The sequence below is a fragment of the Dama dama genome, chromosome 16, assembly GCF_033118175.1.
Source record: "Dama dama isolate Ldn47 chromosome 16, ASM3311817v1, whole genome shotgun sequence".
NCBI classification, from domain to species: domain Eukaryota; kingdom Metazoa; phylum Chordata; class Mammalia; order Artiodactyla; family Cervidae; genus Dama; species Dama dama.
Window position 1 is genome coordinate 13,184,596 of NC_083696.1, and position 26,163 is coordinate 13,210,758.

The window sequence follows — 26,163 nt, forward strand, 5'->3', positions numbered from 1 at the left end:
AGGTTTTCTGTTTTATACAAAGTTAATCTTAAATTGTTTCGGTTGTAAGGCAGTTTCCTTGTTACAGTGATTACCTGCTGCTAAAAGACATTTGCAAAGACTTAAGATTTCAGTCTCTTGAGAGTTCGCAGTGGATCCAGGTGCCTGAGTGTATGGGCAAATGAGATTGTTCCCCCACTGAAGGGGCTGCACACTCAGGGTCAGGCTCCCCCTTGTCAGCCTCCCCAGGGCAGAGAGGGTCTCTTTTTTTCAGTTCCATTCCCAGGGCCGAGCTGGTGTCCTCAGGCTGTGGGCCGCAGGAGGAGGAGGCAAGTCTCCGGCCGCCCTCTTGGAGACGATGGTGGAAACTGGTGATTCGATGTGGGAAGACTGGGTTTGGAAGGGAGCCCCATCCTAGGAGGGGAGGGAAAGGGTTCCTGGCAGCTGGGCCTTGTTGAGGGGCACGTAGGCCTCCTGGAGAGGGGAGGGCAGGGCGGGCAATGGAGCAGAGCAAACCCGGGGGAGTTGACTGCATTGGTCACTTCTGGAGGGTTGGAAAAGCCTGAGAGGGGAGGGATCAGCTTCGTGAAGGAGGGAACGGAGTGAGTGTCAGGGAAGGTGCAGCCGTTTAGGTCCAGCCAGCTCCAGAAGCATCACTGCCCCTGAGCCCCGAAAGCTGCAGCAGTTGAGTCTGTCTTGAAGGCTCCGTGGTCTGGCCCCTGCCTGTCTCTCTCGCTTGTTCGGTGACTCCGCCCCTGGTTTCTAGGTCCAGCCAAGTAACTGTTCCCAGTTAAAATGCAGGCGTATACCTCCTCCCCAGTCTTCTGCGAGGCTGCGGTGCGCACTCGTATCTCTTAGTGCAGAGCGTGAACTGGGGCTGTCTCTGGGACCCCGTCTCACTAACTCCAGGACCCCAGCAAGCCTCCCAAAGTCTCAGTTTCCTGATTGCCATGGTGGGAATGACAGGTGTCCCAGGCAATGACAGGGCTGAGTGAAGATCCCACGATGACCAGGCTCCTCCCAGTGGGAAGTGCTGCTGCGGAGTCCCTGCCTGCCGTCCGTCCCTCTCGGCGAGCTCGTCAGGAGGACCGCAGGGTGACAGTTGACCCTGGGTGGGGCCGGGTGTGGGATGGAGGGGGCTGTGGTCCCTGCGCGCTCCCCGGGCAGGATGGGGCTGGGGCGGTGCCGCTGGGGGGTGGACGCGCTGCAGCTGGGGTGTCAGCTCTCCCTGTGGATCCCGGAGGCACCAACAGGTGGCACCTGGCCACGGAGTGGAGAGGAGGAAGCCGGAGACCCGGGGGTGTAGGCCTGGGGCGGAGATCAGGGCTTCTCAGGCTCTAATGTGCATGTGATCTCGGCCCGTGGTCGGCTGTGAGATTGTGTCTTCCTGATGGCACGTGGTCATGTATGGATGTGAGAGTTGGACTGTAAAGAAAGCTGAGCGCCGAAGAATTGATGCTTTTGAACTGTGGTGTTGGAGAGGACTCTTGAGAGTCCCTTAGATTGCAAGGAGATCCAGCCAGTCTATCCTGAAGGAGATCAGTCCTGAGTGTTCATTGGAAGGACTGATGCTGAAGCTGAAACTCCAATACTTTGGCCACCTGATGGGAAGAGCTGACTCATTTGAAGAGACCCTGATGCTTGGAAAGATTGAGGGCAGGAGGAGAAGGGGATGACAGAGGGTGAGATGGCTGGATGGCATCAGCGACTCAATGGACATGGGTTTGGGTGGACTCCAGGAGTTGGTGATGGACAGGAAGGCCTGGCGTGCTGCCGTCCATGGGGCCGCAAAGAGTCAGACACGCCTGAGCGACTGAACAGAACTGAACGGCACGTGGGTAACACTGATGTCGCCAGTCCAGACATCATGCTGTGAGTGGCCCTGCTTAGGAGTGTGGTGCGAGGTGGCCTGGTGAGGACAGGAAGATGTGGAAGACGCAGGACAAGCGCAGCTGTGTGGCTTTCTATCCAACCTCGTGGAGCAAGTGCGCCCAGGTGTCTGGGGTCTGGAGGATGAGACGGGAATCAGGTTGTGAGTGCTGGACAGCAGGCAGCGGGGGTCCCTGCAGACTTTGAGGGAAGTGTTGAGTGATTTGATTTTGCTATTTGATGCTCCATCCTTCAAGGTCTAGTTTTGCCATTAGAACCCCCCTAAAAGCTCTTTGCTTTGGTCCCAAGCTGAACCGTGGTCATGCCCTAGACAAGGCTCACCGGCCCCCACCCCCGCAGCCAGTGGTTCACAGCTGTCTTCACAGATGTACTTCCCACCCTGGAAGGAGATTATTGGATTATTCACGCATCTCTCTCTCTGACTAGCCTATGAGTTCCCGGAGAGCAGGGCCCTGAGACAGCCTCTTCCTCGTCTCTGAGCCCCGGCACCTGCCGTGGAGCCAGGCTGCAGGCGGGCCTCATTAAATGCCTGTGAGGTCATCAGGGGCCGAACGCAGAGTGGTCAGGTGGGAAGAACAAAGCCCCGTGACCCAAAGAACAGGAGAGCCAAGCCCTGTGCTGGGGGGCCCGGGAGATCAAGCGTTGGTGTGGATGGGAGAAGGTGGCATCAGGAGCCAGCAGGACCTCAACTGAAAATGCGGGGACCGCTTCGGCAGCTAAGACAGGGACATGGGAAGGATGAGCGCGGGGGGCATCGGTTTGGCATCAGCTGTGAGAGTTGGACTCTTGAGTTTTCTGGAGCGATGGGAATTTCAGCCAAGAAACAGCTGTTTGGTCCGGGATCCCAGAGCAGACCTGCTTTTCTGCTTCCTGCAGGGAAGGGCAAGATTTCTGCAGATTAAGAATTGAGAAATTTCTCCCCGACCACCGGTGTGCCATAAGCAGTGCTTCTCTAGGCTGAGTGAAGCCGGCAGGTGGAAGCCCATCCCGTGGTAGGGGGCTAGAGACGCACCGCCGTTAGCCTGTTGAACCTCTAGCCAGGGAAGAAAGGGCCTCCTGAGGGGGGGGGGGGACGTCTAACGCCCTGAACCTCAGATGCCCTATGAGTTGGGGTTCACCTCATTTTCCTGCGGAGGAATTGGAGTCTCAGAGAGGTTCAACAACTTGCCCACAGTCACACAGCTGGGAGGCCGAGGAGTTAGGCTCTGACCTGGGTCCGGGGGCCGGGGGAGTGTCGGGCAGGGGCAGCCCCGCCTGGGGGAGGAGAGGAGGGGGTGAAGGAGGGTCAGAGCTGTGGTGGGCTAGGGAGGGCTGCCGGTGCCAGCGGCTGGGGGCCGGCGGGAACACCAGGGAGAAGCAGGGCCAGGTGAAGGCAGGAAGAGGCGAGGAGGTGGCCAAGTGTCACAGGCTGGAGGTGTAAGCAGTTACACACCCTGCGCACCAATGAGGCCTCGGTGATAGCATTTAAGTGAACTTAAAACGTGTCCGACTCTTTGCGACCCCATGGACTGCAGCACGCCAGGCCTCCCTGTCCATCACCAACTCCCGGAGTTTACCCAAGCTCGTGTCCATTGAGTTGGTGATGCCATCCAACCATCTCATCCTCTGCCGTCCCCTTCTCCTCCTGCCTTCAATCTTTCCCAGCATCAGGGTCTTTTCAAATGAGTCAGCTCAATAACGTTTTAAGTGCTATCAATTTGATTTTTGAACTCATTATTACTCATAGAAGCCTTAGGCAATACAGAAAGGTTGAAAGAATGGACAGGCTAACAATTTTCATGTCCTATGAGTTCCTGTATGCTTTATACAATGACTGTTAACAGTTGTGCTCACACGGTAGGTACAGTTTTATAACCAGTGTTATTTATTTTTTTTTTTACTTCTCATATTTTCCATGTCATTATGACGCCTTTCATGGACATCCCGTGGCTGTTTTGATTTACTTAACTGGCCCTCTGAGCTTGGAAACTGGCTTTTTGTTTGTCATTTTCAATGTTATGTCTCTGCGAGGAAGATCTTTGCAAATAAAACTTGCATGTCTTGACATATCCTGACAGTAGGGCCCTCGAAATGGACTTAACGCGTCCAAGCACCTCCCAGCGTCGTTGGAACGATGTGCTGCCAGGAGTGCTGACACGAGCCTGCTAGGAGGGCAGGTGTCAGCCTTGTGCACACTCGCCATTCACTGGTGTGTGTGTGTGTGTTTCACAAGCATTTGTTAAGTGCCTGTGGGAAGAGACTCCATTCTCCGTGGCCAGGTGAGCACAGCAGCAGCTGCTGGCGCCCTGGGCTTGGCTGGGACAGGTGGGAAGTTTGATGGTACATGCTGTCCCTGCCCTGCCTGTGCCATCACAGGCCCAGGAGCGCGGCACGGCCCGAGGGCCCCTGGCCGCAGGGTCCAGGCAGTGCCCACCTGTGAGTCTGGAGCCGTCTGCCTTCCCCGCCGTAACACTCAGGACCCGGAAGTAGCTCCGGGGGCGTGTGATGGGGAGTGCGATGCTCCCCATTTGTCCTTTTGTCCATGTCATCCACAGGTGCATTACAGGGCACCTCAGGCTTGCTAGGAACGGCTCCAGGTGCCAAGGGCACAGCCGGTAACAGTAAAGCCCCTGCCTCTAAGGAACTGCCATTCTAGTGGGAGGCATGGACACTGGTATTGGGAGGAAGCAAGCTGTGAATGTATTTAATATGTCTAGGGCTGAGCAAGGAAGAAGGGAGATTGGGAAGGCCTCACTGCTCAGACACTTCAAGTGAGGGACGGAGCCAGGTGGAGGATGTCGGCGGGAGAAGAGTTCCGAGCAGGTGGAACAACAACTGCAAACACCTGCGGTGGGAACAGGCTTGGAACACTGGGGTACAGGGGAGGGGGCAGTGCAGCTGGAGCAGCGAGCGGGGGAGGCGGACAGGGAGCACCCCCCCCACCCCCACCCCGTGCAGCAGAATGAGGTCCAGGACCCAGGGCTCACTCTTCCTTTGGCAGGTTTTGGAGTCGGAGGACCACTCCCACCGTCTGAAGCAGTGGAGGCTCGCCTGGTGCCTCGCTGTTTCCCCGGTGGGTGATCGATCGCTCAGGCCTGTGTTTGGTGGGGAAGCCGTGGGAGTGAAAGCCCAGACTCTGGGAAGTCACTGGCTCCATCGGCCCTTCAGTCTCCTCCTCTGTGCGATGAAGGACTTGAACTAGAAGCCTGCTAAGGACATGTTGAGCTTTCCAGGGCTGGGACCCTCTGCCCTGTCCTTAGTTAAATGTGCTGGTTAGATCTTGGAGTGTTTTAGTTGAACTACTATTGTTGTTGTTTAGTTGCTAAGTCCTGTCCGACTCTTTAGCAACCCCGTGGACTGCGGCCTGGCAGGCTCCTCTGTCCATGGGATTTCCCAGGCAAGAATAATGGAGCGGGTTGGCGTTTCCTTCTCCAGGGGATCTTCCTGATCCAAGGATCAAACCTGCATCTCTTGCATTGCAGGCGGATTCTTTACCACTGAGCACCCGGGAAGCCAGTTGAAGTAATAGGAATGTATAAAGTGCAGTGGTCGATACATATTTAGTTCTTTATATGGTTAGCCTATCAGGTATACTTTATTACAGACCAGAGGCTTTCAGCCAGCTGTGGGTGAATTTTAGTAGTGATGAGAAGCAGGTGGGAGATAGGGGACACCCCGCCCCATGGTTTATCCACTCAACTGTCCGTTTATCCTACAGTTAAATCTTGAGCACCTGCTGGGTACCAGGTGCTGGAGCATGTTTTTAAAAGACCCTGCTTTCATGAAGTTCACAGTCTAGCGTAGCAGTCTCCTGCCAGAGGATTGTGGTAGGGAGAAGATCCTGGTGAGAAAGACCAGGGTGCCTCCTACCTCGTGCCATATACAAAAATTGACTCAAAATGGATTAATGCCCTAAACATAAGAGCTAAAGACTTGGAACTCTTAGGGGAAAAATAGGGATAAACCTTCATTACCTTGTAGTTAAACTTGAATATGACACCAAAAACACAAGCAACAGAAGAAAAGTAAATTGGACTTCATTGAAATTACTTTTGTGCTCAAAAGACATAATCAAAAAAGTGAAAAGACATGCTACAGAATGGGAGAAAATATTTGCAAATCATATCTGATAAAGGCTTAATGTAAGAATATCTAAAGAACTCCTATATCTAATCCAAATTAAGATAATCCAATTTAAAAATAGGCAGAGGACTCAAATAGACATTTCTCTGAAGATTGGCAGATAGCCAGTAAGCACAATGAAAAGGTGCTTACCATCATTAGTCATTAGGGAAATGTAAATTAAAACCACAGTGAAATATCACTTGACATATACTAGGACGGCTGTTATCAAAAGTATTGGTGAGGATGTGAAGAAATTGGAACCCTCTTATATTGCCAGTAGGAATGTTAAATGGTGCGACCTCTGTAGAAAACACTTCAGTGGCCCTTCAAAAGGCCAAGCATAGAATTCCTGCATCACCCAGCAAGTCATGACCTGCTCCTATGTGTACACCCCAAAGTAGATACTGCTATAGAGATGTCATTGCAGCACTATTTACAATATGATAGCCACATGGTGGAACCAGCCCAAGTGTCAACAAATGAATGGATAAACAAAATGTGGTCTCTCCATACCATGGAATATTATTCAGCCTTGAACAGGAATGGACTTCTTATACATGCCACAGCATGGATGGACTTTACACATTAGGCTAAGTGAAATAAGCCAGTCACAAAGGGACAAATATTATATAATTCCACTTTTATGAAATATCTAGAATAGGCAAATTCATAGAAATTAGCTGGTTGCCAGAGGTGGTGGGAGGGAGCAGGGAGTTATTGCTTCATGGGTACAGAGTTTCTGTTTGGAGGGATGGAAAAGTTTGGGAAATAGATCATGGAGTTGGTTGCACAATGCTGTGAATGTAATTAATGTCTCTGAATTGTGCATTTAAAAATGGTTGACATGGCACATGTTCTGTTTAAACACACCCCAGAGCAGGTGGTGTGATGTCTGGGGGGAGTGTGACTTCATCAGGAGCCACTGGGTCTGGGTTCCACTCTCTGCCAGGTGACCTCAGGCATGGTCCTCACTGTCTTCAACCTGGATCCTGCTTCTGATATGGGAGCTGGATGAGATGAGAGGTGTATTCTCTGGTGGGTCATGGGAGGTGGTCAGGAGATGCCTTCCCATCCCCCTTCAATTCCGTTCTACCTGGTGAACAGCAGAACATTTGGTGGTTTTGTTCCAATTAGCATTAATTACCTGCTCATCTGTTTTTTTGCCCTTTTTTTTGGGTCAGGTGGTGGCCTAGCCCTTTCCCGTCACCCTGTGGCCATGCGTCTTTGTGGTTAGATTGTTTCTTCCCCCCAAAGCAGGGCTCACCTGGGCACCAATTCATGATGTTTGGTCATCTGCTTCTTCTTCTCCACCTGGTTTATTGTGGTTTCCTTTGGAAGTCTGCTCTTTCGTGCTGGGTTTAGTCACCGTTGTGTCCAACTCTTTGCGACCCCATGGACTGCAGCCCGCCAGGCTCCTCTGTCCATGGGGACTCTCCAGGCAAGAACACTGGAGTGGGTTGCCATGCCCTGCTCCAGGGGATCTTCCCAACCCAGGGATCCAGCCCAGGTCTCCCGCATTGCAGGTGGATTCTTCACTGTCTGAGCCACCCGGGAAGCCCTGGGAAGTCTGAGCCCTCCTAGTTAGAAGTCATCTGAGCAGCCGTGGTTATGGTTCCACTCGGTGGGATACTATAAAACCATAACAAAACTGCCAGTAAAGTGTTTGAAATAACCTGGGCAAATGTTTCATCCTGCGATGATGGGAAAGAGTAGGCTGTGTGGTTATATAGACGTGAAAGTACAACTTTAAAAAAAACGCTCCGCAAACTGACAGCGCTGTTGGTGGTGTTTGACAGGAGTGCGTGGGAGCCGCAGTTTCCTCCTTCCGGTGGTCAGAGTCAATTTGGTTTTTTTCCATAGGCGTGGAGGTAGGTAGGTTCTGTGCTGCCCAAGTACCTCCAGTAGGTAGCCAGATGAAAAAACTTCAAGGTTTGGGTGCTGCGAGGCTGTCCTGGATCCTCCTGGAGACCCAGGCCCCTGCCACACTCAGGCTCCACTCTCCCACCCCCACCCCCACACCTGGTGGCTGACCTCGTGAGATCCCGTGGCTTGAAGCCAGCACGTGTGCCCCAGAGGTGAGCTGGCAGGGATCTGGTTGAGCCCAAGGTCACTGAGAAACCCCAGGCTCCTAGGGGCTGCAGTGTACCCAGGCCTGAGTCTTCCCAGTTCCGAGGTCCTCGGAGGCAGGTGCCGTGGAAAGGGACTGGCCAGACGCACTCTCAGGATCTCCCTGGAAGGAGAGCTGTTAGTCACGGGGTAGGAGAGGCCCAGGCCAAACCGAGGGCCTGGCCTCAGGAAATGAGGTGGCCCACCCTGCCCTCCTGCTGTTAATAATTAGCTCAGGGTGGCTGCCTGTGGAGCTGGAAGGGCCTTTAGACGTTCTGGGCACTCGCTCCAGCCCACGCCTTTTGTAAAAGTGAGGCTAAGTCCCTTGCTACATCTCCACAATTCTGAAAGATTCCTGTTCCACACTTTTCTCTAAAATCACAATCCTCACAATCAGAGGGTACTTTGGATGTACTGTCTCTTTAAAAGAACTCTTCTGAAAGACCTGTTGTCACTTTAGAACAGAGGGACGATGGTAATAAATACCCAGGCGTTACTCAGGTTTCTGATGTTGCAGAATTAATTAGAGGGAAAAGGGGTTTTTCTGGATCATTTCCTCCCTAAGAGGAAGTTTACCAACCCGCGAGCTGGGGGAGTGCCGATAAAGACGATCTCAAAGGGTGAGAACATACCTGTAGTCGGTCAGTTGCCGAAACAGTCATGATGGGGTGGGGCCTTTTCCCTGCAGCAAAGCACCTGTAATTCACCTTCGTCTGATGCACAGGCCAGGGAACTCAGAGGGGGGGTGTGCGGTGCCCTGCATCGAGCTGGGGCCCTCACGCCGTTTGGCGGCTGACTGTGACTTGGGCAGAGTTCTCCCAGTGTCTCATCTACCATCTGTAAAATGCGGACAACTGGGCCCCATCAGATAGAGGGGAGTCAGGAGGAACGTGCACGTATTTGGAGAACCCCGAAGCCCTGTAGAGCCCTTGGTTGCTCCTCAGGTAGCAATCCTGGCAGTGGGAACGGCCCGGGGACTAAGAAGGAGGAGGCAGAGAGGGCCGTCGTGAAGGCTCAGTCCTCAGGGTAGCTGGGGCTAACTGTCTGCACAGGGTTAGATGCGAGATCGCTGCTCCTCCGCATTACTTAGAGGTGCGGAAACAGACTTTTGACAGTGAATTCGTCCAAGGTTCCATCAGCCTGGGCGTGGCAGAACAGAGATTGGAACTCTAGTCTGGTGCATTCCGTCAAACCTCCAGTTGGCCCTGGCCACCGGGGGGGCCCCAGACAGCGGTGTCCCTGGTCAAGTGGCTTGAGGACTCCTGGAAATCAGATCATATGTCTGTATTCCCAGCTCCCAGCGCGTGGAAGGTCTCAGTACAATACATAAATGCAGCTACAGCAGCAACAAGATGTGTTATTTTCATTTCATTATTCCTGAATACTATTCTGATGAGCATTTTGGCACTCCTTTATAAGTCTTTTTTTTTTTTTTTTAAAGAGTTTCATTTGTGGTTTCTTTTAATTAGTTTTCTGCTGGCCCCCTCATCTCACCAAGTCAAAGCCCTGAAAATCGAAATAGGCTATGTGAAGATAGATTTTTATCTTGGTTTCTAGACCTGCTGGCAGCCGGCAGAGTTACTGTAGCTAATATAACCAGAGATGGCTCCTCCGATGAAAACGTTACAGGCAGAGGATTTTAAAGCTGAGAGGGGCCTTAGAAGGCTTGGAATTGGAAAACCGAGCTGAAAAGAAATGAAGCAGTAACTTTCCAGGTCACTTGGCTGATAAGTGACAAAGAGGGTGGTGCTTTGGTTAAGAATCTGCCTGCGATGCAGGAGACCTGGGTTCGATCCCTGTGTCGGGAAGGTCCCCTGGAGAAGCAAACGGCAACCCACTCCAGTGTTTTTGCCTGGAGAATTCCATGGACAGAGGAACCTGGCGGGCTATGGTCCATGGGGTCGCAAAGAGTCGGACACGACTGAGCAACTAACGCTTTGGTGGCGGGAGGGAAGCCGGTATTTTTTCTGTGTTTCCTTGAGATAAAAGGATTGCACGGGCTGCTTGTGGCAAGGACTGCGTTTCTCTGGGCAGGCTGCTGCTGGCCTAAGACTCCTTGGCAAGAAGAGAGCTGGCGGGATGGTCCAGTTGTGAGATTCTAGTTTCTTGGCTGGGATGCACCGCGATTAGCACATCTCAAACCTTTCAAAGTGACTTGAGCTGTTTTCTTTTCTGAAGGTTTCTGCTGCTTCTGGCTGAAAAGGGGTGGGGGCTGGAGCCTAAGATAGAAATATCATGGACTGACACCCAAATGGGCGTGTCTGTGCCCCAAGGGCAAATATTAGCACAGTATTTTTGTAAAGTTTATGCAACTTGATTCATGTCCCTGTAGAGTAAATTTATTCCATCCTGTTTTCCAGCCTGTTTGGGGCCCAGTGGAACTATTCAGAGGGAGAATGAAGAGAGACGGGTAGCTTTATTTTAGGTAGAAACTGCTCAGTATAAGGTCGATTTCATCATCTATATTTCTAGCTTTACATACTGCTTTTTGTCTGTTCATACTAGTTTGTCCTCTGTTTCATAGTTTGACGGGCCATTTAGTTTTTTTCCACCCAAGACTGAGGTATCCATTTAGAATGATTTCCCATGAGAAATCCAGCTTTGACCAGTGCTACTTTGAGTGGGTTTTGGCACTGTTGAAACGGAAGTCATAGAATATTGGTCCTGGAAGCTGGAGGAGGTTCACCTCTCCTACCCCTTCCAGTGCTGGCCTGCTCTCTGCAGCTTACCAAGGGCCTTGTCCACCTTCTCTGCTTGATCACCTCTAGCAGTGGGGAAGTCACTCCCTTCCAGGGCTGTCCCTGCCATATTTGTGCAGCCCTGAGTGTTCCAAAGCTCTTCCATTTTTTTTGTTTTCATCTTCTAACTGTTGAACCCTTGGGGTCTGAAACAATCAGTCTCATGATGTAGTAGTAATAAGTACCATTCATCAGGCCCTGGTCGTGGCAGTTAGTTTGCATCCATATACCTTCAGTGCTTAAAACAACCTAGGAAAACAGAATTTTCCCCTTTCTGAAGATAGGGAATCTGAATCTTGGGGAGGGTGATCTCTTTATGTTCACATAGCTGGTAAGTGATTAAATAGGGTTTCCAGTCCACATCTCTGCCTGATTCCACTGATGCTGACCTTCTCACAACCTTTAATTGTGTCCTAATTCCTCTTCTATGTGACACCCTGGATTTTTGAAGAACCTACTCTCCTCTCTCAGATTTCTCCAGGATTTCAGTTATTCCTCAGACACTCCTACTAATAAATCTGTTTTTGTGGGGTTAAAATGCGCATGTGCTTCCCCTCCTGGCCTTTGCACACATGGTGTGCAGTTTCCAGACTGCCGCTGCTTCCACCTGGCCAATTCCCCTGTATCCTGCAGACTTTCCCTTGGAGCCTCTGCGAGCCGGTCGTGCCACCTACCCCAGCTTCCCTGGCTCGGATCGGGAGCCTCCCTGCTGTTCCTGTAGCACCCTGAGCTTTCATGCCTCTTAGAACGTGAAACTCCAGGCATCTCTGCCTTCACCCACCCCACTCCCTTGGCCTGGCACCAAGCAGGTGCCCAGCTAGTAAATACTGAGTAAGTAAAAGGTCCAGAACTGCTGCCAAAGTAATAACAAAGGCTGGAAGCAATCATAATCGAGATGGATTGGCCTGGGAAACTCCAATCCCGGTCCTACGCAGGGGTCTGGCTTGGAGGCTGTGTTGACAGCTTGTCTGGTAGCAGGTCCCATGGGTCATCTCCCCCAGCCTGGTTTGCTTCCGCCCCACCACAGCTGGCAAGTGTCTCTTTTTTTTTTTCCCTGCCAGAAGGCGGGTTTGCTGGCCTCTGAAGTTTCTGGGTTCACTGCGGTGGCACCCTCAAAGCTTCCACGTGCAGAGAGAAATGGTTCTAGGACATCCGGATCCCATGAAATGTGTGGCTTAGTACCACACCATGATAACCTGTCCCTAAACATTGTTTTTAAACTTCAAAACCTCTCATTTTAAACAATCTGTGAAAGTGATGTTAAAATTTGGGAGAAGGTTCGCTGGGCTAGGGGGTGGGGGGCATCATGTTTGGAAGGAGCAGGAGGAGACTCGCCCCAGCCTCCTTGACAGCGGAACACGTGCACTTGGGATTTGTGTTTTTTTTCCTCGGTGGTCCTTCAAGATAGAGGAGAAAAAGAAGGTGATGGGTTCACCGAACATCCTCGCAGGTTGAACGTGTTTTCTGGTCACCGAGGAGCAAGCTGTGTGTTTCAGGTGCTCGCTGGCTTCTCATCACAGCCCTGGACGCCCGGCTCATGGGACGTCAGGAGTTGGTTTCTCTTTATAGCAACATTACCTCTGTCCCTGAAACTGCCTGCAGCTCCCACAGCATTCTTTGTCTTGCCCTTCAGGCAGCTTAAAACTACTTCTTGTTACCCTCCCGGTATCAAGTATAACTTTTATTTGGTTAGTTTGTGAGTGTCATGGTGTCGGGCCTATAAATAAACCGGCCTCCATAATAAGAAAACTATTTGACATTTTGAAGTTGTAGGAGAACAAGGCTGCTAATTACGGGTCTCCATTGGAATACCACTGATCCTACATATGACCCCCACCCTGCTTCCCAGGGGCGCCTGGTTGGAGCTCCACTCCGTGAAAAAGTTACAGATCCTATGGAGTAAAGGAGTTGATTGCAAGATGGTACTTCTGGAGTATTGGGATTAATAATTGCAGAGATGGGGAGGGCTAAATTAGGTTGGGATTAACATATACCCACTGCTGTATGAAAAACTAGAAAATCAACAAAGACCTATTTTGTAATAGGTCTTTGTATATTTTGTAATAACCTATACAAGAAAAGAACCTGAAAAAGAATATATACATCTGTGTAATTGAATCACTGTTCTATACACCTGAAACGAACACAACATTTTAAATCAACTGCACTCCAATTAAAACATAAAATTTAAAAAAAATTTAAAAAAGAACTAATAATTGCAAGATAATTTGGGTACTGAGTTTAAGGCAGCTTGTGTGAGCATTTTCTCCATATGGTGAATAATGTGAAGTCAGAGTTAAAAATTCATATATGCATTCATGGAAGCATTTTTCTAAATAAAATTTATTAAGTACTTTTATATATGCATACTCAAATTAAAAATAAGTCTTGTGCACCAATACTTCCATTGTCAGCTGTGATTATTGCATTCATTAGCAGACTTAAAGCTTTAAAGATGTTATTTAAAATTTTTTTGGTATGTAGGCCCAGTACAAAATAGTTTATTGGCCTTATCATTGAATTAGCATCATGAAAATGCCTCTCTTAGTGAATGGATTTTTGTAATTTAGTAAGTTTTCAGTAGTAATTATGTTTACATTCTAAGCTATTTTTTAAAAAATAAGTATATTTCTCTTTCTGTTGTTATGCAGTGTTGTACTTTGGAAATTAAAGCCAAGTAAATGAGGGGGGATGGCAGAAGGTAGTGTTGATAAATTTATGAAAATTATAGTCATGAGAATATTAAACTGCATTGTACCAGTTGTATGGTAATGTGGTTATCAGCTTCACATAATCTAAAATAAAGTGAAACAGTTGTTTCTAAGATATGGGCATGTCACAAATGAACTAAAATCACTGGTTTTTAATTAGTTGGAGCGAGTTCATTAACATTTGTGAAGCCTAATGAATCATACCATGACAGTCAACCTCTCATTGTCTTAAGAAAAGAGATGCATGTAGGATCATTATATGACAGTGGTAGTTGAGTGAGTGTCCCCCATTTCTGAGAGAGTGAATAATACAAGGCACCGTGGTCTGTTTTATATATATAACTTGGACATTATGAATTGCTAAGAATTGCTGTCTGTGAAAGATGTGAACTAATTTGAATAAGTCAAGAGGACAGACTATGACGTGACAGCAGCCCTCTGGACTGAGTTGATGTCATGTTGCTCTCTCCCTCTGCTGTGACCACAGCACTGGACCAGGACCAACGTGAGGACTGGAGAGTCGGTTACTTCAGCACCGCCTTAGGAAGTGCCTCCCCAGACTGAGTGGGGGGGCAGCTGAGCTGTAGAAACCCCCTCTGGTTCTGGGAAGCGACTGGCATTACAGACAGGAAAACGGAGACGGAGGGAGTGCTGACCTAACCAAGCCCCTGCCTGTAGGCACAGTCGGTCAGAACCGAAAGGTGATACCTGGTTGAGAGTTTTGCGTGGCCTTGGCACTCAGGCCCCCTGCATCTGTGTCCTCTTGGGACGCTTATTACAAATGCGACTTCTGCCTGACAGCTACAGCAAGGCAAAGTCCTGGTTAGGAGCTTCCCTGGATAAGGAGGAAAGAAAGAAAGGGGTATCACCAGAACAATTTGCAAAATTTTAGTATGGACTATAAATACTTTATTGAGTTAAATTTCCTCAATATGATTACTGTGGTTATGAAGTACCCTTGTCCTTGGAAGATACTAAACTATAGAGGTAAAGAGGCATGATATCTATAGCTCCTAAGCGTTCAGTATTAATAAGGAGAATGAGGGGCGTGTGTATGTGCAGGGGAGAGTGTGAAAGAGTACCTGGTAAAATGTTGCTTTTATAATTCAAGCAGGCGAGGTTTATTAAGCAGGCAGCAGATAGTACACCTTTGAGATGTGAGAGCTGGCCATCTCCCATAGAAGTGGCTTATACAATGTTTTTTTTTTTCTTTTAATTGAAGGATATTTTCTTTACAGAATTTTGTTGTTTTCTGTCCAACTAATGTTAAGTTTTTGAAAGACACTAATTTGGCTGTGTCAGGGGCACTCAGCATCTTTGTTGCATCACGCGGGGTCTTTCGCTGCGGTGCCCAAACTTTAGCTGTGCACGGTCTTAGCTGCTCTGTGGCATAGTGGCATCTTAGTTCCCCAGTCAGGGTTTGAACCCCCAGCCCTTGCATTGCAAGGCAAACTCTTAACCATTGGACCACCAGGGAAGTCCTGCAAAATGTTAAGTTGAATCCAGGCCAGTGGGGAATACAGGAGTTCTGTTTTTCTTACAACTTTTCTATTGTTGTTATTTAGTCACTAAGTCATCTGACTCTTTTGTGACCCCATGGACTCTAACCCACCAGGCTCCTCTGTCCATGGGATTTCCCAGGCAAGAATACTGGAGTGGATTGCCATTTCCTTCTCCAGGGGCTCTTCCCCACCCAGGGATCGAACCCAGGTCTCCTGCATTGGCAGGTGGATTCTTTACCACTGAGCCGCCAGGGAAGGCCCAACTTTTCTGAAAGTTAAAAAAAAAAAAAAAAGTTGCAAGTTTTAAAAAGCAGTTTCTGAAGTCCTTGCAAAACCAGAATTTCTATGGATGGTACCCAGGGGTCTGTTTTTAGCAAGCTCCCCAGATGACTCTTAAGTATACTTAAGTTTTATTTAAGTCTCTGCTTAAAGAGTCTCCTTTTAATCAGTTTTTTTTTTTTTTTAGCAACTTAAGTATACACTCTTGCAGTTTGATCTGAACCTAGTGCTTGATAAATGATAAATCCCCATCCAGATTTTTTAAGTTTTTTCTTTAGGATACCCCACTTACTGCAGAGGAGCGTAAGGGATGCTGAGGCCCAGGCTAAGAACAGATGGGAACTAGAAGCTCCGTTACGGGGTGAACTGGTAATGCAACTCAGCTTGTGTGCTTACAGTGGAAAGGAAGAAGCAGTGTTGGTATTAGCAGCTAAACAAAACATTTATCTTAAATACATTAAATACTGATATTCGAGAAGCACACAATTTGAGTCATCCCTCTAGCATGGCCGATTGTGTATGAATGTTTATTACTTTTCCTTCTAGAGAGGTCCCTCTTCTGCCTATCAGACATCTGTTGAAGCTTGTAAATAATCTGAAAGAAAAAAAAAAAAAAAAGGAAGAGAGCTCCCCTGAGTTCAGGAGGGAAAGGGAGAGACTTGGGTGACAGAGAAGGCCTTGTATATTCTAGGAGACTTTTACAATGAGCTGAGCCATGGATGGTAAACCAGAAAAGGAGCCTAACTGTCCGTGTTTCCCTTGAGGAAGAGGGAGGCGAGTCATGCTCAGAGGTGAAGTGTATTCCTCTGATGGCCACTAGGGGGTGGCATTGGCCTAGGTCAAGCTTGGGGCTGTCAGGCCAATTCTGTAGGGAGCCAGCCGTGGTTAGTCTGTGTGGTTTACTCACAAATTAGGTGTGTACAGATCAGCACTGCTTCCTTTTTTTTCCTAACTGAAACTTTTGCACTCTTTGAGTTAGGGATGTAGTTCTTAAAAACAAGGGTATGAGATACCTTTAACGCTCCTTTTAAAATGATCAAAATGGAGTTGAGTTGCTTTCTAACTTAGTGGAGAAGACTCCTCTCCCTTCTTCCTGTCCGTGATTCCTTGGCTTGTGAAAAGAACAAATGTTCCCCAGATCAGCTTGTAGACCCACAGGAAACAAAGCAGACAGCATCACTTCTGTCTCAGGCTCCAGGGCAGGGATAGAAGCTCTGTTCCCCAACTCTGACCACCATGCTCGGGGCAATGGACTCCTGCTTCCAGGCCCATTGAGTTGGTAGAGCAGCTGAAAGGTGTATCACATCTACAATCTACAAATAGGATATCTGTATTTGAAATAGTGCGTTTGTGTTTGTCCTACAGTCTCTACAGTCAGCATCTGATGGCATTAGAAGCTTAACATTGCTTTTGTTTGTTTGGGGCCAGTTATGCTCAGAAACTGAGATTTAACCTGGGTTTGCTGTGGGAATTTTGATTTATGATATTTCACAAGCCAATAGCATGCAGGATGTCAACTGAAAAAAAAAAAAAAGCACAACCTAAAAGTTGAGAAATGCGTTTTATTTGGCAGACTTTCTGAGGACTTCATGCCTGAGAGGCAACCTCTCGGATAGCTCTGAGGGTCTGAAGAGGTAAGGGAAGGAGCCAGGATATATAGGGTTTTGTTTTGTTTTGTTTTAGCAGTGACTTTGTTTTAGTAGTTGGGACATCAAAAGATTACTGTTCATTAGAGAAAACCAGATGTCTCAAATTAAGGAATTTCACTCATTTCTCTGTGGGAGAGGCTGCTAGAGTCTGAGCTCATTGGAATCATTCCTTTGATATGCACCTTAGCTCTCTAGGGCAGCATCCTGGGCTTTTCCGTCCCCAGCGATGAGGGTGGCTGCAGGGGCCGAGGGCCTGGCAGTGGGCAGGCTGTGTGTTTCCGTCCCGAGTGCCCTCAGGGCTCACCTTCGGAGGAGGCTGTAGCAGCAACGTCCTCTGTTTACTGATATGGCAGGCAGCATTGTTCATTCACCAGGATCATGTCTCTTAATAAGCCAAGAAAGAAATTACATACACCACACCAATGAGAGATTGATTGCATTACTGTTCCAGGCAATGGGGAGATGAAAGAAGTCCAAATTTAGTTGAGATGGACTTTTCTAGGAGGTGGTTCTCATAGAGATCATCTTTTGAACCAAAAGCTGCCAGTTTGGCTCCCTCGCTGCTGGGGCACGTAGCTTATGGGCAGTTGCACCGGCATCACCGGGCTGGGTGAACTGCTCCAAAGGTTATTATTCCAGGAACCATTACTTGCCTGGCACCGCTGCCTACGTACGAGGAGTGGCCTCGCCAAGGCAGGAACAGATGTCCCTTCTTTTTCTGAGACTAGTGCGTGTTTTAACACCTCTGCAACCAAGTGTAGCCTGGGCGTGGCAGGAGCAAGTGTCTGAAGCTCTTTGGAGAGCTGTTTAGATGAGCAAAGAGTAGCCTTGCTCAGGTTGAACACTCTTGAGTTGCTGGTCAGCCTCCTGGTATTTGGTCCATCAGGTGATGGCCACCAAGCCATTACTATGGTGTCAGTGACATGATGGTCCCCGGCACTTCAGGTTTTAAGAGTTGGATTTAAAAAGTCCTAATAACCAACTTCCAAGCCATTTCATCAAAACAGGCTCTTCAAACAAGTTTCAACCACAAACAACTTTTGTCTGACGCCAGCTTTCACAGCATAGATTTGAAATGATAAGTCAGAACAAAACAGATTGTTATTAAAATGCCTGCTATTTAGTGTCTGGTATGTGTTACATTGTGTAGGCACTTAACGCATGGTGATCCCATGGCTCATGGTAGGTATGGAGCCCCCACCATCTCATTGTACTGAGATGTTGCCTCATTCTATAATGTTTTGCAAGTATAATCTTTGTTAAAAACTATAGTCAACAGTAGACCCTGTAGTGTTACTGTGCACGACATTCTTTTTCTTTTCCTTAATGCAAAGAACCAGCTGGGCTTCCATGTTGTAAAATTTATCAGCTGCAGATGTAGTCATCTGAGGCCAGTGTGTTCCTGGTTGGGTTGTCGCTTTGTTTAGAATTAAGAGGCTTATAAAGGAAGCCATAGAAACCCTGAGTTCCCCAATTGCCGCGGTTCAGGAAACAGGGCTGTTAGTCAGCGTCCATTGTCCTGACCGGATTGTTTAAGATATAATTTCAAGACAATCGGAAAACACCACATGGCTCATTTATGTGGTTATCCAACACCAGGCTCGCGGTTGTTAAGGTTTGCTTTGGGGATAATTATGGGGAGAGCGTTTCTGCAACTTTCATGAAATTTCACCAAATTATGATGACGTTGGGCCCCAAGCTGATTATGTAACAGAGATCATGTGAGGAGGAACAAGTCGATCCCTTCTGGGCAGCTGGTCTGCTTGAGTTTGTCCGCAGCTGGCTGCAGGATCTTGCTGGGAGCGCCACTAACCCTGGTTAAGTTAGTAAGTCCCCGGCATACACATGCTGGCCCTGGACATGGAGCCGCCCAGCTGCAAGCGGTGTGAAGAGCAGCCCTGCCGTCGGCACCTCAGCCCGTGGGCCTTTCATTGGGAGGCTCCTGTGGGAAATCACGTTTGGTTTTTTCCTGTCCAGGGTGGTAGCAAGCTTTGCTGTCAGCTGTAGCTGAGCTGAGCATGTCCCCGAGTGTTGCACGTGCACCCTCTGAATGGCCCAGATTTTGTGGAACCTGTACACTTGTCCCTTGGTATCCGCAGGGAATTGGTTTCAGACTGGGATACGAAAACCTGAGGACGCTTAAGTCCCTCATATATAGTGGCGTGGTATTTGCATATAGCCTCTGACATGATTTAGTGTACTTTAAATCATCTCTTGATTACTTAGAACAGGGGTCCCCAAGCCCCAGGTGAAAGCTGTCTTCCATGAAACTGGTCTCTGGTGGCAAAAAGGTCGGGGACCACTGACTTGCAATACCTAATGCAGTGTAAATGCGTTAATAGTCACAAATATGACATAAATGTTGTGTAAGTAGGTGTGATCTCGTGCATGACAAATTCAAGCTTTGCTTTTCCCAACTTTTGGAATTTTTTGTTTTCCTGAAGATTTTTAATCAGTGGTTGGTTGGATCTGAAGCCAAGGAACCTCGGGTCTGGAGGGTTGACTGTATTCTAAATCTGACCGTCTGAAACACACTCTGAGGTTCCCCCCAAAACTCACTCTTCTAGCCCAGGCGGGCCTGACCCTCTGAGGGCTTCCCGGGAGGAATGTCATTCCGTGCCACACCCCGGGATGCTGAGTCACCATCTGTGGGGCAGGGACGGCATATTTTCTGAAAGCTCCCCAGGTAGTTCTGATGTGCACCTCCCACTAAGAGCAATACTGGAAATGGTTCTATTGTATCTTTTTTTTTTTTTTTTTTTAGTTGGAGGCTAATTACTTCACAACATTTCAGTGGGTTTTGTCATACATTGATATGAATCAGCCATAGATTTACACGTATTCCCCATCCCGATCCCCCCTCCCACCTCCCTCTCCACCCGATTCCTCTGGGTCTTCCCAGTGCACCAGGCCCGAGCACTTGTCTCATGCATCCAACCTGGGCTGGTGATCTGTTTCACCATAGATAATATACATGCTGTTCTTTCAAAACATCCCACCCTCACCTTCTCCCACAGAGTTCAAAAGTCTGTTCTGTATTTCTGTGTCTCTTTTTCTGTTTTGCATATAGGGTTATCGTTACCATCTTTCTGTCTATTGTATCTTTAAAAAAAAAAAAAATTTTTTTTATAACCCACCTGAAATTCTTCAACAAGGACGAAATAATAAATTTGACATTTGAAATTCAAGGCAGTTAAGGCATTATGGAACACGTTTGTTGTCTTTTGATAACTTTTGGTATTACTCAGAAAACGCACCCCTTCTTCTGATGACATTTTCCTTGGAAAGGGCACAGTGGAGGTGGTGGGGTGGGTGGAATTTCGTAAGTGACAACAAGTTCCCATCTATTGTCAGTCCCAGGAATCATTTTTGATGAATTTTTGAGACTTCCTGTCCCCATCTACAAAAGAATGGAGGTTTTCCTGGAGCTTCTGAAGTAGGATTAGCTTCTGAAATACCCAAGGACACCCTTCTGTCCTGGGTGTATCTTCTGCACAGCTTTCATCTCTCCTGTGTCTTTGCTGCCTGCAGCTAAGCTGTGCTTCTGTGATTCCCGAAGCTGGACTCCTCAGGTCCCTCGTCAGCTTTGTCCTCATTCCTTCCTTGCTTCCGACTGCCAAATCTTTGCTCTCTGGCCCTGCCCTGATGCATGTGTACGGTATTCTGAGTGTGTGTGACTGCCCTTCACAGTGTGGGCCCTGAACCAGTAGCTCCGGCATCACCCAGCAGTCTGAGAAATGCAGGTCCTCAGGCCCCGCCCAGACCTGCTTAAATCCTTGTCTGCATCTTAATAAGATCCCCAGGCGATGTGTGTGCACGTGGCAGTGTGAGGACCCCGGTCAACAGAACCCCAGTTCAGAGTGGACCTGGGGGTCCACCCTGCGTTCTAATCGAAGCCTCCACTCTCACCCCATCCTCTTCTCCTGCCTGTTCCCACCATCCCATGTTTGTCTATTAGGTTGTACTATTTTTTTTTTTTCCAGGCTATAATCTTGGCTTCAGTTTTCATTTTGTTCATTGATTCACTCAGATATTTATCAACTGCTCCCAGAGCTAGGTGTTGGGAGATGCAGTGAGCGAAACCAGACTTGGTTCCTGCCCTCATGAAGCTCAGCTTCTAGTGGCAGAAGCAGATATTAAATTCATCATCATTTATAAATGTGAAGTTATGATGAGCAGTGTAGAGAGCCTATAACAAATATATGAGTCACTAGGAACGCCAGCGAAGGCTTCCCTGAGGAGGTGATCCTCATGCCGAGCACTGAGGCTCAAGCAGGAGTTAATAAGGTGAAGAGGAGCAGAAAGCGCTTCCCAGGCAGAAGCAGTAGCACATGCAGAGGCCTGGCTCATCAGAGAAAGCCTGCAGAAACTTAATTTTTAAACGGACGTTAAATTGCTTTTAAGTCCTTCATCTTTATCTGCTTTTCCACCCAGTCTTGTCAGATTTACATCTCTGTTCTTAAGCCGAGGAGCTGGCCTGGGTGCACGTGCCGCCTGCCTGCACAAAGTGACCGTGTCTTAGGTTGCATACGACTTTAGCCTTGTTAGTCTAACATTCACGATTGCATTCACTGGTAAAGCCACTTTCCTTACTGTTCCCTGAGTATACCGTGCTCAGCTTGCAAACTGCTCTCTAATTCGCTCCATTCATGTTTTTAAAAGGTAAACTCTGTTGAAATATACATTAAAAAAAGCACAAATCATAATGATGTTTGATGCATTTTCACAGAGTACATCAATGTTATTAGCACCCCAATCAGGAAGTAGACTATACACACCCCAGAAGACCCCTGTCCACCCCCTCAGTCACTGCACCCAGAGGTAACTGCTGTCCTGTCTTCTATTGATTAGTTTTGCCTGGAGCTGAACTTTGGGTAAATTGAATCATGCTAGGTCATCTATTGAGTTTGGCTGCTTTTGCTCAACACAGCACTGGAAGAAATCCTATCGTGTATCACAGTAGTTCATTTATTTTCTTTGCTGTGTAGTCTCTGCATAGTGTGACTCTACTACAGTTTATTCATTCTAGTAGGTCTTTTCCAGTTTGCAGCTATTATGAAGTCTTATGTGTGTCTTTTAGCAGATAAATGTATCCTTTTCTTTTGGAAATATGCCTAGGAGTGGAATTATTTCACAGAATATGGGTATGTTCAGCTCCAGTAGATACTGCCAGTTTTCAAGATTAGCTGCACTAATTTCCATCCTCACTCGTAGGGCCCAAGAGTTCCAGGTGCTCCTCACTGGGGCCAACCCTTGGTTTTGTCAGATTTCCTGGTAGCTGTTTTGGTGGGTGTGTGGTACTGTTGCTTTGAGGTTTCACTTTGCATTTCTTTGACAACGGATGTTCCCATTTTTTACCTACTTTTTTTTTCTCTTTTTGATTTATAGGAGCTCTTTGTATATCCTTTGTAGTTATTTATTACAGTTATCTTTGTGGGTTGCCTTTTCTTTTAAATAGCCTCTTAATGAATAGACGTTCTTAATGTAGTCTAATTGATCAATAAATGTCTTCATATTTTAAATAATTTCTGCACCACATTTAGTTCTGTGGTGCAAAAAAAATCTTAGGGGTAGAATACACAAATATATAAAGTAGTAAAACATAAAAATTTACATGCATGGAAAATATGAATTAGAAGATTTAGACTAGAGAAATAATAAGACACAAATAAGCCATGTAATTCTCTGAGTGTGTTATAGTTGATCGATAAATATTGTCTAAAGCAGCTTAGAAGTCAAAACTCAAAGGGAACGTCGTTTGTCATCTAACTCACATTTATCTGAGGTCTTCAGACGATTTTGTGAGGATCCAGGCAGACAGGTGAGGGATGGATAGACCGAGAGATACATTCAGATGGAAATGGTAATTTGCATATTAGAGCTAACAGACGTGTCTTCTGTTACAGGTTATTCAGCGATAGTTATGACCTCCCGGTTACGTGCGTTGGGTGGAAGAATTAATAACATACGCACCTCAGAATTACCCAAAGAGAAAACGCGATCAGAAGTCATCTGTAGCGTCCGCTTTTTAGATGGCTTGGTACAGACCTTTAAAGTTAACGTAAGTTCTCCAGATTTAATTTTTTTCTGAATAAATGCCCCAGAGAAATATTTTTCCATCTCTTGGATTATAAAATGAAGAGAATTATTTTAAAATAAAAGCTTGATGTCTCCGATCTTGCATGTTGAGCTTGACCTAGAAATACCTATGAAAACTTTGCCCACATTCTTGTCTCTACCTGACATGTCTTTCCCTCTCTTATTTGTAAACTGTGAGAGTCTTAGATGTTACTGCTTCTGTGACATCTTTGACTTCCTGAGCTGACTCTGCAGTAATGGTGCCCATGTCACATCGCATGGATAGTAGTTACAACTATCAGGTCATACGTCACGCTTCAAGCTTTCGAGCTCTGTAGAATAGTAATAGCGTCATTTTCACTGTGCCTGCCACACAGCAGGTGCTCATTAGATGTGCAGACGGTGAATAGAGGGTCCTCTCTGGAGGGTCGTGAGGTGGTTAGCTACCCAGATGGCAGGGCTTGGGGACGGCCTGGCTTCTCCCACCTCAAGCCTGTGGCAGAAGCAGGGCTAGAAATGAGGTCTCCAGTCCTACGTCAGCGGTGTGATGCCTAACCAGTAGCCGCCCCTGCTGCCTCACCCCACCCCACTCACCACCTGGGTTTTTGTGACCTTTGCCTGTCTCTCTCCTCCTCTGGCCAGTCCTAAAGGGGTCATCTCCAATTCCAGACTGGCTGCCGGCAACTGCCCTAGCCTGGAAAATTCAGTGTACAAGGGAAGGCATCAGAAAGAAAAAAGAGGGTATGGGAGAACCACTGGGGGATGATAGGAGGCCACAAGAATTTAAAGGGTAACAAAAACTGGTCCCTTCCGGAATGTCCCCCACCCCACGAGTCTGCTTCCTGCTGACCCCAGGTCACTGTGGACCTGAGCAGGCAAGAGAAGAGGGTGGTGTATATGAAGTCACCACATGGTGGGTGCTCTCTAAAGGCCCCACAGGTATCTTCCGGTTGCTATAAACTGACAGGTCAGTTTCAACCTGGCCCTTCTGTTAAAATTTACATTGCCCTGGACCTGTTCCTTAGCTCTTCATTCTTTCATTCTTCATGAATGTTTATTCAGCACATGTTTACTGAGCACCTGCTATGTGCCAGGCCCTGTTCTGGGTACAGAGAATACAGCAGTGAACAGAACAACACCTGGGTCCTTTTAAAGCTTACCTCCCAGAGGGAGGAGACGGACCGAGCAAATGTGTGTTATGTCAGGTGATACTATGTACTTAGAAGAAAAATCTGGATAACAAGGGTGGAGAGTTCAGGGCAGGGCAAAGGGTGGAGTGGTCATTTAGGGATTAGGGAAGACCTCACTTGTAAGATGGCATTTCAGAGAGGACCTAAAGGAAGTAAAGGGAAGCACCGAGTGCTTCTCTGGAGGAAGCACATCCCAGGTAGAAGCAGCAGCAGAGCACAGACCCTGGGGCGGGGTTCCCTTAGTGTGCTTACAGAACGGGCTGGACGCCAGTGAGCGAGGAGGAGGGGAGCCAGAGGTGAGGCCAGAAATAACAGGTGACAGGCTGTTTAGTTTTTCTTCCAATGCATGCGTGCTCAGTTGTGTCTGGCTCTTTGCGACCCCATGGACTGTAGCTTGCCAGGCTCCTCTGTCCGTGGGATTCTCCAGGCAAGAATACTGGAGTGGGTTGCTATTCCCTTCTCCAGGAGATCTTCCCAACCCAGGGATCGAACCCATATCTCCTGCATCTCCTGCATTGGCAGGCGGGCGATTCTGTACCACTGCGCCACTTTGGAAGCCCTAACAGCCATTTCAAAAGATTTTTTTCTTTAATATCATAAAATGTTTTATGAACAAATGAGCTGGCAAACACACATACACCAGTGTGCCTTTTGACAAAATGTCCCCTACTCCCACACCAAGGTGGACACAGGATCGGAGGAATGAACACAGCAGATGGTACAGATAGAAGAAAAAAAAAATCAGTAAGGATGGAATATAACATTGTGCTTGATTATTTTCCTGTGTCACAACAAAACACTTGGGTGCAGATAGTTAATTTTTCCTCTTTCCCACTTAAGTCTGGAGAAGAAAAAACCAACTTTTTCTGTAATAAAATAGGTAGGGTTTTGGTGTTCTGTTTTGTTTTTCATTTTTAACATAACTTTTTTCCTCTTGAGGGGACAGGGGGACAGTGAAGAGCCTAGTAGGTCATGCTGAGCACTGGCTGTGTTCTGAATAAGGCAAAGAGTGTTGAAGGGTTAGGGCAGAGACCTGATGTGATCTGACTCAGGTCTTACTCAGGATGCTCTATTGACTGGAGGTGGGGGTGGGACAAGGGCTGAGACTCTCAGCCTGTGGCAGAGACCATGATCATTAGACGAGGTCGTCATTCCGCCAAGAGTAAACCAAGCCTGGAAGTAACTTAGAACATGGAACCAGTGGGATCTGGGATGTGAAAGAAGCCTCAAGGTGATCCCCAAGGTTTTTGGCCTGAGCAGTAGGCAAGATGGAGTTGCAATTTATAGAAATGGGAAAGGCAGAGAGAGAAACAGGTTTGGGGGGCAGAAATAACTGGTTCTGTTTTAGACGTGGTCAGTTTGAGATACTCGTTACTTGTCTTTGTAGACATGGCATTATGTACACAAATGAGTTGAAGGGAGAGTCTAGGCTCGGATACACGTGTGGATGTAGAGATGTTATTTCAGGATCACTTGAGAATAGAGGAGACAACTGATGTTTGGTGTTTAAAGGCTGGGGAGATAAGAAGCCAGCAGGAAACTGTCTGGGGAGATGAGGGGAGGCTGAGAGGGAATGGGAATCCCAGGTGAGAACATGTTTTAAGGAGGAAGAGTGATGAGGACGGCATCCACCGAGAGGTTATGTGGAGCCTCAGAGCAGAGCCTGGTGTTCAGCGGGCGCCCGGTCATCATCAGTGAGGGACATCATCATGACTCACTGCTGCCTGGGCTGCTCCCCTGGCTTCCAGTAGCCTGGTCAAGTCTGACCTGTGAATACGAGGGCTGGGTCCCAGCTTAGAATCTCCATCGCTTTGTATGTTTTTGCTCCCAGGGGTCACATTCAGCTTCCTCAGCCCAGACCGTCTCATGACCAGGAGCAGGCATCCCCAGGGAAGCTGGCCTGGACGTCAGCTGTTCTCAGCTCAGCCCAGAGAGCA

General features: G+C 47.8%; 1 protein-coding gene across 5 annotated transcripts in view; it reads left to right on the top strand.

Moving 5' to 3' along the window:
* Positions 1 to 26,163, top strand: part of PTPN3 (protein tyrosine phosphatase non-receptor type 3) — a 115,523-nt gene that overhangs the window by 12,464 nt on the left and 76,896 nt on the right. For 4 of the 5 annotated variants that reach the window (XM_061163451.1, XM_061163454.1, XM_061163452.1 and 1 more), the window contains exon 2: positions 22,865 to 23,019. The exons of the other annotated variant lie outside the window; for it this stretch is intronic. In XM_061163451.1, the coding sequence (XP_061019434.1) occupies positions 22,865 to 23,019 (155 nt within the window). The remainder of the gene's footprint in view (positions 1 to 22,864; positions 23,020 to 26,163) is intronic. 5 annotated transcript variants of the gene reach the window in all.